We start from the raw sequence: 12,690 nt of genomic DNA on the forward strand, positions 1-12,690 counted from the left end.
TAATGTGTAAATGCAGGATAGGTTATAGTATTAGTAATTTTGTATTTGTTTCCAATAATACCAAAATATTAATATAATACTAAGAAATGTTTATAATTCTTTTTCTAAAACTATTATATATATTCAAATATACAATTTTATATTTATATAAAATACATATTTTAAATATACTTATTAAAATGTTTATATAAATTTATTTTTAAAAAACATTTATAATAAAACTACTTAAAAATAAAGTAGAAGTATTTCAGTATTTTAAAAGAACTAATTATACTCTAGTACTGAAAACTGGTAAGGCAGTCATAACTCAGGTCATGACCTGTGTGGCTTTAGTTCTTTAGGCAGTGCCTTAAGTAAATGAAAGAAGACAGACCCCAATAAATATGTGAGGTGTGCTTACTGAAGCCTGATACCATATTTTATTGAAAATAAGACAATTCATTGCTGGTTATTTCTTGATCTTTCCATAAGCTGTAATTTAGAAGTTTTTTACCCAACTATTTCATGATTAGTTCCTGGCTGACAGTAATTTTAAGATGCATCTCACTTACAGAAAGTTTAAAATACCAGGGATGGGGGAGTGCATCTCAGAATCAGTGGAATTAGGGTAATGACTTTGTGTTTAGACCAAAATCTATTATTTGATAGTTAAGTTCTAAAATATTTGGTCATTTTGCTCCAATTTTGATATGGCGGTGAAGAAATGTATTCTTTGTACATAATTTTCAGAATGGGTTTTGTTGGTCTATTTAATCCATGAGCCTGAATTTAATTGCCCTAGAGTAAACATCTTGTGTTGTTTTGAGAGTTATCAGTATCTGTTTTCTTCTCTCCTAATCTTAAGATGCCATGGCTAGTCCAGGGAAAGATAACTATAGAATGAAAAGTTACAAGAATAAAGCCCTAAATCCCCAAGAGATGCGTAGACGAAGAGAAGAAGAAGGAATACAACTTCGAAAACAAAAAAGGGAAGAACAGGTAGGTGTTTTAAAATATTTAATTCTGTTAACATAAAAACATTATAGAAAGAGTTTAGAAGTAGTATTATTATTGCTGCTAATTTTTAGATAATTTTAAATGAAAAAAATGCTTTAGGAAATTGAATATGGGTAAATATATATTTTAGTTTATTAGGCTCCAGTAATAATATTAGCAAATTCACGAATCAGAATCCTGTGCTATTTTTAATCACCAACAAGAATGGCTTCTCCTTTCCATTGATAAACCTTTTACATTAATATTTCTGCTCCAGTGCTAAGAAATTTTTACTCTTGAGCCTATTTAGATCACTTCCACTTGTCATTGTAAAATTTGCCCCCTAAAAAAATGTTAATTGTATTCATTTGTTGCTATGATTTTCATAGCTCTTGCGCCTAAATTAATTATAATCGTTTTCCTATGCTATTCATACTGTTCCTCCTATAGTCTATCAGGCAGACCTCTTAGCCTTCTCTGTTTGAACTTTATATATGTGACATAAGGAATAGGAAAATTAAAAGAATGCATCTCAACATTTTTCATTCCAGGATATACCTAAATTTAGGAGTATTCATAAATAATTAGGAGGGTATGGTCCTCACATACATGAATTAAAACTAATGTGTAAAAAGGACTAGCAATGAAGAAAGTAGAAAAAGGCCTGTTTTGGAAATATGACTATTTGTCGTTCCCCTATTTGTAGTAGCTAACATAGTCTCTACTATATTACAGTAGGTACTCAAAAAAAAAAAATCTCTTGAATAAATGAATAGAAAGAGAACTGTGTACAGACTGAGGAACAGCAGAATTTATTTAGCTATCAAAAAGTATGTGATACCAGATTTTTTTCGTCAATTTTGATTTATGAGATGTACCTATAAATCTTTCTCAGTGACCTGACCATGTCTCTTTCCTCCTCTGTTTTTTTTCTTTATATTCACTCCTGAGTTAATAAGCATAGGGTCCTCTTTCCTGAGAGCTGCTCTCTATTCCTTGTTAATCTAATATATTAACTCTGTTAATATACCACATTATCTCACTCATATAACAGATATGCTTTTTAACTAAGATTTTCTTCTTAGACATCTCATAATTTAGTATAAGCATATGTGGTTTTCCAAGTGCTGTAAAATATAAATGTGTACTCTGCTTATGCTACTAGACATTGGTAAAAGACCTGAGATTAAGAAGCAGACTACAGGACAAGAGCTAATTTAGCCCCAAAACTACTCATAAATTTGTTATGGTATGATGATTAAGAAATACTAAAATATTCAGAATTTTGAATGATAAAATTATTGTTTTGTTCAGTAAAGGAAAAATATAATTCTATGGGAATTTATTTTATGGAAAGCTCAATATATTGTTATTTCTCTTTATTACAGTTATTCAAACGCCGAAATGTCTCTTTGCCCAGAAATGATGAATCTATGTTAGAAAATCCTATCCAGGATCCGGATATCAGTTCCACTGTACCCATTCCAGAGGTAGATATTACAAAAATGTATTTCAAATTATGTTTCAACAGTATTACAGAGATGATACAGCAAAATTACTAATGTAAAATATTTAAATAACAATTGTATTTTCTGTGTTTTAGGAAGAAGTTATTACCACAGATATGGTTCAGATGATTTTTTCTAATAATGCTGATCAACAACTAACAGCAACACAGAAATTTAGAAAGCTGCTTTCTAAAGGCAAGAATTATTTTCAGTATGCTTATTTGATCTTACAAGAATTTGTAGTACAGTTTTATTTATTATATTTTTTTATTTCAGGGCACTTTCTTTGCCAGTAGGTCTTAATTTTTCTCTAAAATATATTTTTAAATAACATCTCTTTTTTAAACATTATATTATCAAAGTAACACATGTTGATTGTAGAATATCTGTAAATATAAAAGGATTTAAAGAAGCAACTATAGTCCCAAATTAGTCCCATTGCCAAGAAATAAAGTTAGAAATACATATTTTTAAATTCTTGTAGAAGTATTTTTCAGACTTTAAAAAATTTTTATTTTATTTATTTTTTTAAATTGAAAGTCTAGAAATAAACCCATACATCTGTGGTCAAAATCAGTTGATTTTTTTTTTAATTAATTAATTTATTTTCGGCTGTGTTGGGTTGCAGCGAGCAGGGGGCTACTCTTCGTTGTGGTGTGTGGGCTTCTCACTGTGGTGGCTTCTCTTGTTGTGGAGCACAGGCTCTCGGTCAGTGGGCTTCAGTAGTTGTGGCGCACGGGCTTAGTTACTCCGTGGTATGTGGAATTTTCCCGGGCCAGGGTTTGAACCCATGTCCCCTGCATTGGCAGGTGGATTCTTAACCACTGTGCCATCAGGGAAGCCCTCAGACATTTTTTTAACATCAGAGCATGACTATAAAATGAATAATCAATCAATCAGATATTTTTTTCCGAACTTTTAAAAATTTAATTTGTATTTTATATTGGGGTATAGTTGATTTACGATGTTGTGTTAATTTCAGGTATATAGCAAAGTGATTCACCAAATTTTGATTATCATAAGCAAAGCTACATAAATCCTTGTATAACCTAAAGCTTCCTTAGTATGAATTTATAAAAGTGAAATCGTGGGTCAAAGGGAATAAACAGTGTATTAATTTACATTCCCATCTTTAGTTTGTGCAGATATTCATTTCACTATATTCTTACCAACACAGCTATCTTTAAAAAAAAAAAGATGGTTATATAATAGTGCTTATAGTGTGGCAGTTTTTGAGCACCTAAGTTGAATATTTTTTATTATTGACCATTATAATTTATAATTTGCCTATTTGTTATTTATCCAATATTATACTGAGTTTATAAAAATTCCTTATTAAATAAAAATTTAACCCTTAGTCTATCTCATCTTTCATACATGGAATTTATAGGATTAGTAATTCTAATTATATTGAGCTGTATACATGAACTGATAAGATTTTGAAATTGCCCTTGGCTAGCTGCCGTATCTTCCTGAAAGACAAAATTTAGTAACGTACGAGGAATAAAAGAAATCTTGTGTTCAGTTCAGCACAGATTACAGGCTATTACCTTTGCTTTCTTATTGTAGTTCTTTTTCATAAGTACCTTTAATTTTCCTTTTCCGTCCCTTATCTTCCAAGCAAAAGTAGCTTAGCAATGTTAGGAGACCCTATAAAATCAAGAGTAGCTTCCTCTTCCTCACCATATTCCACAGTTTTTGTTTTTTAATTTGGATTTTTTTTAGTCAGATTAATATTTATAAATTAAAACATTAATTTAAAAAATAAGTTAAATGTATTAATAGTAACACATCATTAATTTTTATATTACCATATTCTCTTTTAAGATTTCTTTTTGGCATATGTATTATGTTATAACCAATTAACAGAATTAATTTAGATTTAATTGTATTTAAGAATGTTAGAGTTTGCCACCAGTTTTTACACCACAACTTCCCCATTATTGAATTCTTTAGTCATAAGATTTTATCTTCATTCCTAATTCCTCAGGGTGTTCTGTGTCTTTTAAAATATAGTATCTTTTTCATAGATTCAATGATTTTTCTGTTTCTTGTAGTGGGATTATGCTTGCCCAGGTTGGGCATATGTTAGGAATTATAGATACTTTCTTTTGCTGATTGATGTGAGTTCCTGCCAAATATTTTAGGTCTAGAAGAATATTAGATTTACTATAATTTTCCTTGATCCATCACTGTAGGAAATATGGGGAAGGAGCTAGAACTAGAACTGGAGCTAGAAATAGAAATAGAACTCCTCTGATTTAAGTCATGATAGTGACCTTTTGCTAGAATCTGTTATTTACTTCCCTATCATGGCCACTCTTATAGATGTAAATCACAAATTATTCTTTTCTTCAATCCCAGTTTTGTTTCTCCAAGGCTTTTTTGTTGTGGATGACTCTTGATTAGTCTTCAGTGCTGAAGCAGATATTCCTCTATTTTACTTATGTTTACATTGCCATATTGACTAAGTCTTCTCTGTAATAGTTCATCACCTTTATAAGATAAGGTAGGCTATTATTCTGTCAGTATAATATCAATGTAAAAGTTAAAAGTTCATGATACTTTTTAGATTACTTGATGATCCAAGCACACTTTAATTGCTTTCTTTTAGATGAAAGTAACTGTAAAGTAATTCCCCAGGAAGAGATCATATTTGGGTTCTTAAATCTATATATATATCTTTGTCTATATTTCTTTATCTACATATTCAGGTAGTCTCAATACCCACTTCTCCCCACCCTCTAACTAGAAAACCAATTTTCTATGTTTACTTCCTTTTCTCAACCTCCCCTTTCTTCTCTGCTCAAAAAGAGCAAGACAAAATTTTGTCCTTTACAAAAATAAGGGGAAAGTAGATTTAGAATTTTCTTTTGGGAAAAGAGAAAGAACTGGAAGGTAAAGATGGTAACCACAACCTAATAACTTTGTTTTGATTTTTTTTAAGACGGGAATAAAGGCATTAATAATATATATTATTTTATCTTGTTGATGTTTTATAACTATAAGAACAGTTTAAGCTATGGTCTGGAATTTACATTTTGAAGAATCCAGACTTTTCATTTAGAACACCCAAACAAAATTTTATAGTTTTAACTTTACTAATTTTTCAGAAATCTCCCAATTTTTGAGCAAGTTAGAAAGATAGCAGATTTGTAGAAAAAAGAAGAAAAGGAAGAAAAAAGTCCATTCCTTTTTTTTTTTTTGCCACACCATGCAGCTTGTGGGATCTTAGTTCCCCGACCAGGAATGGAGCCCGTGCGGACTGCAGCGGAAGCGTGGAGTCCTAACCACTGGACCGCCAGGGAATTACCAAGAAGTCCATTCCTAAATAAATCTTTCTTAACAGTTGAGAACACGATTTCTAAGATTTAAACTGACTTAAAACTTAATAATAAGGTTTTTCTGTATCAAACAAGCAGGATTTGTAGACCTTTTATGGTTATCATTCATTTGTTAATTCTACTTATTAAACATTATTTATGATCAGTAACATACTCAAACAGGAATTAAGAAAAGGAAGAGTCAAAAGTGGAAATGAGATTTCTCTCGTGTAACCAGGTGGACAGATAGCTCAGACAAATTTGTGTGGTGGGCACAGGGCAAGGGGAAGGAATAAGCATAGTGATATTATGAGTTTGGTTTTGTTTATGCTACATTTTAAAGAAGCTGTGGGGGAAAAATGTAACCATAAGCACTTAAAAATGTGGGACAGAATCTAGGAAAGAAGAATTTACGGGGGTTAGATTTGTGAATGATAAGTGATAACTGAATTAGCAAAATAGAAATAAAATAGAAATAGATTTTCTAGGAGGGTATTTCCTAGAAATAAATTTTTTAGGAGGAGAATAAACAACGGAGCAAACTAACCCGAAGGAACAACAGTGAAGAAGTTCCTGGAGAACCACAAGAGTGTATTTGTTGCTGAAGCCAAGGGAGGAGGAAGAATTCTTGGTACTTATATTATTGGGAGCTGAAATATCTTTGTTTTGTTTTGGCTGTGCCCCGCGGCATGTGGGATCTTAGTTCCCCAACCAGGGATTGAACCCGCGCCCCCTGCATTGGAAGTGCAGAGTCTTAACCTCTGGACCGCCAGGGAAGTCCCAGAAATATCTTTGTTTTCAATTTACATATCTTTGTTTTAAAATTTCTTAGAGATTTTGTGATTCTCAAAAGTCCTCAGCATTTCATGAGAATTTATCAAGAATTCTAGGTACTTCAATAGCATTTTTGTAAATAATAAATAATACCCTGACAAAATAGAACCTATCTAGCTGAAAGACATTAGGCAATTCGTGGTTGATAGTGAAAGAGACATCCCTGGAAATTGGAGTATGGTTATGAAGAATTAGAAGATACTTTATCCTTCGATTGGTATTTTGAGTATTGGACTGAAATATTCCCATATTGTGAAGGTGACCTCCTAAATAGCATTCAATTTATGAATTATAAATATTTGTGTAGGAAATATTTTAAAATTTTCTTATCATTATGGTAGTGAAAAACAATTTGCTTTTTTTTTTTTTTTTTTTGCAGTAAACATTGCAATTATGAGAACGTTTATTTTCTTCAGCTACATCCAGCTAAGGGTTTTAAACTGGATCAGTGAAACCTAGGAAAGAGTTATTTTATGTGCCCTGTTAATTGGCATAGGGTCCAGATCATTGTGTTTTTGTGTCTATGTAATAACTTAATTATTTTTTAATTTTCAGAACCTAATCCACCAATTGATCAAGTTATACAGAAACCAGGAGTTGTGCAGAGATTTGTGAAATTTCTTGAGAGAAATGAAAATTGTACATTACAAGTGAGTTCTGTAATTTACTTTCTTAATCTTTTTCCAGAAATGACATAGGATTAATGTGTCTAGTGAAAGCAGCTTCTACAGTACTGAGTATATTGTAAGCATTCAGTAAATACTTGGCAATTAAAGGTGGTGCTACCTGTCTTGCCTTGGTCAAGGTTGCAATGCTAATTTTTTCTAGGAACTGTTATTTAATTAAACAATTTTGGGAAAAATATATAAAATCATTCCTAATGTTAAGAAAAATTTTGTAGTTGTCAACCTTTAATAACTTTTGTTTTAGAAAACCATAAATCAAAATGTTAATTTAATGGTTAAATTTTTTTTGGCTGTTAGCTAACTAAAGTTGTAACTTTTTAGTATAAGCTCTTGTACCTCTTAAAACATTTTTATCTGATTGATTAGTTCCTTTTTTGAAAAAAGAACGAATCAGTATAATCTACTTAAAATGTGACCAACGTTAAGTTTGTCCTAAAGAGCATTGCTTCTCAGTTATACTATAGTGAAAATTTTAAGATGTCTTCCAAATAATTGGCTACTAATAGTAAATTACTGAAGTTTGCAGGTATTTTACTGTTTAAGATTGTTCTTCCTGACTTTCATTGCTGTAAATATTCTTAAGTAAGTGTACAGGGTGGAATTATATCTATTAGGAATTGCACAAGACCTACACCTAATTTCTCAATGCTCTTGTTGGTCATGGAGGACTGTTACTAATATTTGAGTAATAGTTGTTGAAATTACAACTTAGAATTGTGTTCCACTTATCTGAGTAATTTGGGAAAGGTCCTCACATCTAGGTGTAAGCAAAGGAATGTGTTGAACCTGTGACTATTAACCGTCATGAGCTTTATGCTGAAAAATTGTTGAGAATGTTTACAACAAGGGTGTCTGAGGAAAAGACCCTTTTATCCATAGTATAGTCTTATTGTCAATTAGTGTTCAGAGTCTTTAGGTGATAGTGCTGAAAGGACGGGAGATCATGATCTAGTCCATTTGCCTTATTCATAAGCTCTGAGTCCAGACTAAAACCTAAACCTCCTGATAACTAGTTTTTTATTTGGCTCTTTAATTCTAAGTGATTGAAAGAAGAAATGAGTGAATATGAATGAATAAAATTGAGTGTTAGTTTAAGCAATACATTGTATAAGGCATTGTAGTTAAAAAATTGAGTAAGATATTGTCCCTCTCTGCAAAAATTCTTCACTCTGTTCGGGGAGACAAACACACAAACAGATCTGTGATACCATAGTACAGTTAGTGCTAGCAAACCAATATACAGAGTGCTTTGGGAGCACAGAGAACATGGCAACTTATCTGGGGTTTTTTTGGTTTAGTAGTGTCGCATGGCTAGTCTTGAGGGTGAATGAGAGTTTAACAGGCTGAAAAAAGGAAAATTAATTTCAGGTTGTGAGAATAACATGTGCAGAGAGCATGCAGTATTCAAGAAGAATATTGGTGATTTGAGTGTTTATTAATCATTATACTTGAAACCTAATGAAATTCAGCAGTATGCTCTTGGGGCAGCTATATGCTGTGCCATATTATCCAAGTTCATATGAAATATGCTAGTTCGAAACATTGATCTAATAGAGAGGCCTCAAACTGGGGGCCTACATGCCAGATTGGCCCACAAACAAATTTTCTTTGGCCTGCACATGTTTTAAAAGATATCTGCTAATAATGAACTCTTTGACCTTGAACAAATCACCTAAATGTCTGGACTTATAATTTTCTTATTTCTTAAGTGAGGAGGTTAGGACTAGATGATGCCTAGGGAAACAAAAATACCTTTTATGATTCTAAGTTTCATAGGTATACTATTACTCTATTAAGTAGTGTCTCATTTATTTTTGCACTGCTTGCTTTAGAATACCTGGCTCCCTAATTGTAAACATAAGGAGTTTTATGAATTATAAATTCAAATGTGTTCATTTATTGCTCATGATTTGTAAATTTTATTATATTCTTCTCAGTTCTTATTTTTCCAGATTGAAGAGTCCTTTTTTTAAAATAAAGCATTCTTACCTATCAAATCTGATTTCACATTAAATCTTATTAATCGTAAGTCAGTCTTTCTCTCCGACTTGTTCAGCTAAGTCTTTACTCCCTCTCTTCTTCCTTTCTTCCCCTTTCTGACATTTTTTGGGTGCTTTCATTTATTCTACTTTTATTTTTCCTTAGTTTGAAGCTGCATGGGCATTAACTAATATAGCATCTGGAACTTTTCTACATACCAAAGTAGTGATTGAAACTGGGGCTGTTCCAATTTTTATCAAACTTCTTAATTCAGAGCATGAAGATGTTCAAGAACAGGTAAGTTTCTAATTTGACCTATTATATCTACTAGATTTTAACTTTCTCTTGAAAGTACCATTTGCGATTATGGTTTGAAATTCAGTTTTACCAAGTTGCCTGTGTTTTACATTTATTAGAATACAATAATTTCTATTTACTGTCAAATTAGAAGGAAGGAAGAATGAACTGTCTTAGGCATAATCCTGGGTTATGTAAACATGGGATCTCAGCTATTGGGAATTACTATTCCCATTTATAAAAGAGCATACTGAGCGAGACCCAGAAAAGTTAGTAATCTACCCGAAGTCACAGTGAATGGCTGAACCAGGTTTTAAACCTGGGCCAGTCTGATTCCTTGTTCTTTGCATGTATGTAGATTATTTCATTGTTTCTTTTTAATATATCACATTATTTTGAATGAACCATTTTAGATTAAACTTTCTCATAGTTGTTGTAACAGGGAAAATTTAATCACATATAATTTGTTCCATCCAGAGAAAGTCAAATGTTTTTATATTTTCGTTTTGGATCATTTTCATGCAAATTGATCTGTAGATCTCTCTACCATTCCATCTGTTTGTTTATATTTATATTTTTATGTGTATATTTTTTTCCCACTTAACACTAGTATTGAGAGCCTTTGCATACAGCATTAATTATTCTTCCAAGAAAATTTTACTGATTGCTCATTATCCATTCAGGTAGGTACCATAATTTATCTGTTCCTCAATAGTTGTACATTTGAGTTATTTCTAGCTTATTAGTGTTAATAATATTGTGATGAACATCATTGTATATCGGTCTTGATATTAATATGACTTGACATATATGTGTACCTTGATTATTTCATTAGGGAAAAATGACTTTACTCAGTCAAAGAACAAATTTTAAAGTTCTTATTACATATTTCAAAGTAGACTTCCAAAAATGTTAACAAATTTATATCCCCACCAACAAAATACTTCACAGGTTGCAAAATGTCATCACTTGAAAAAATTTTTCTTAAAAAATAGGCAATAAGCGTAGGTCTAGAGTAGATGTTAAAAATATTAACGCATATTTTAGATGTTAAAATAAAATTTTCCCAATTGAAAAAGTAACTTAATGTCTACTTTTATACTTATATGAAAAGCTTGAAATGAGAACATAATGATCATTTGCATCTGTGTAATTTCTCATCTAATTGAAATTTAATATTTGAATAATCTTTTACTACCATTTATTTAAGCTGGACTAACTCTAAACTTATTTTCAAGCATCAATTCAAGCCAATTCTCACATTAGCTTTACCTTCTTTTCCTATGCTTTGTCTGTCCTTCCTTTTTTCTTTTACAAGTCAGTCCCTTCCCAGTGAGTGGATTCCTTGGCATAGGAGCAAACCTCTAGCATAGGTAATTGGAAGACTCACTAAATGTAGATATACAGTTGACCCTTGAACAACAACAGGTTTGAACTGTGCGGTTCACTTACACATGGATTTTTTGTAATAAATACATACTACAGTACTATGCAGTCTGAGGCTGGTTGAATCTGCAAATGCAGGACCTTGGATAAGGAGGGCCAACTGCAAAGTTATACATGGATTCTCGACTGTGCAGGGCTTGGTGCCCCTCACCCCCTCATTGTTCAAGGGTCAACTCTATTTTGTCTCTCCATGTAGATTCAGAGTAGACAAACTATCTCTTTGTTGAACAGAATAAACATTTCACTAGCATGTAAGAAAAAGTTTTTAAATGCCCTATGCTTCAATTTGACTAAAAATATTATTAAAGGTACTTTTAAAGTTTTCCTTTCTTGTTTCCTACTAGCATGTTTTGTTTTAACATCTTGAAAACTATCACTTTTTTCCTTCTACACTAAAATCTCATTCTTAAGAGAGAGTATCTTATTTAAGATATTGTCATAAAAGAATCTTTTTTTCTTATTTTTCTAAGGCTGTTTGGGCACTTGGTAATATTGCTGGTGACAATGCAGAATGCAGAGATTTTGTTTTGAATTGTGAAATACTTCCACCTCTTTTAGAGTAAGTACTTTAAGTTATCATGATTAAATACTACTTTGGGAAAAGCAGACTGTTTTGTATACTATATTACTACATACACAATTAAGTTCTTCCGTGATACTTTTAAATTTCGCTTATGTTTATCCAAGCCTGAAATAGCTTGAAAGTCCGTAAAACTAACAACAAAAATTTTCCAATTGTATATCTGTCTTTTATGTTCTCTTACGCCACACTTCACAGTGGTCCTTGCTTACTTGATGCTTACTCTGCTATATTATAATTATTCTACAAAGCAAGGATAAGTAGTATTTTTTAATACAATAAAAGTTGCTAAAGCAGGGAGTATTTAATACATGAACAGATGATGTATTGAGGGTGTCAGGTTTTCATATTTGATTTTGAAATGTTCAGAGAACAAAGAGTTTTCTTTCAGAATTAGAATTTTACTTAAAATGACTTAGCTAGTGGTTTCTTTTTCAAATACCTTATACTTTTTTTAAAAAAGAAATTACCCTATAATGTAAGGTTCTTTACAGAAATGACATAAAATTATTTGAAAGATAGGTTTCTTTATCTATGTTGGTTATCATTTACTAAGAGGATTTTTATTTAGGCTAAATGCCAGTGATAAATAGTGAAAAAGGAAAAACTAATTGAAAGGGAAAATTTTACTCTTATCATTTCTAGCCCATTCTCCGTCCTTTCCAAGCTGAGAAATTGGATAGGAAGAATAAATTTTTAGATATGATTTTGTAAAAACTATTTTATTATTTTAGAGAGCGTAACTTTCCATGGACAAAATGGATTTCTCAGCATCATTTCACTCAACTAACATTGAGTACCTACTATGTGGAGGCCACTGAACCACTTGTGATTTCATTTACTTTGGGCTTATCCAGAGTTAAGCTTTATGGTATTTGAGAATTTAGCTGAGCCATGAAGGAAAACACTGATTCAGGGTTCAATATCAGAGTTATTTTGAAGTTCATACTATTAAAAACATCTCTTAAATTTTCAATTTGAGACTTTTTTGGCCTGATTATATGGTTTGTAGATTAACTGTGAGCACTTTCTCTTTTCACTTTTGCTCTCTGTCTCTAGGT

The 12,690-nt window shown here is 31.5% G+C and overlaps 1 protein-coding gene across 5 annotated transcripts in view; it reads left to right on the top strand.

The window, feature by feature from the left end:
- Positions 1-12,690, top strand: part of KPNA5 (karyopherin subunit alpha 5) — a 47,060-nt gene that overhangs the window by 4,135 nt on the left and 30,235 nt on the right. For all 5 annotated transcript variants that reach the window (XM_029224334.1, XM_029224337.1, XM_029224336.1 and 2 more), the window contains 6 exons: positions 845-978; positions 2,364-2,465; positions 2,579-2,678; positions 7,196-7,290; positions 9,472-9,603; positions 11,520-11,608. In XM_029224334.1, coding sequence (XP_029080167.1) covers positions 850-978; positions 2,364-2,465; positions 2,579-2,678; positions 7,196-7,290; positions 9,472-9,603; positions 11,520-11,608 — 647 coding nt within the window. In that variant the 5' untranslated portion in view covers positions 845-849. Of the gene's footprint in view, positions 1-844; positions 979-2,363; positions 2,466-2,578; positions 2,679-7,195; positions 7,291-9,471; positions 9,604-11,519; positions 11,609-12,690 lie in introns of those variants that run through there.

Source organism: Monodon monoceros, unplaced genomic scaffold (assembly GCF_005190385.1).
Source record: "Monodon monoceros isolate NGI ecotype Baffin Bay Population unplaced genomic scaffold, NGI_Narwhal_1 Super_Scaffold_15, whole genome shotgun sequence".
Lineage (NCBI taxonomy): Eukaryota > Metazoa > Chordata > Mammalia > Artiodactyla > Monodontidae > Monodon > Monodon monoceros.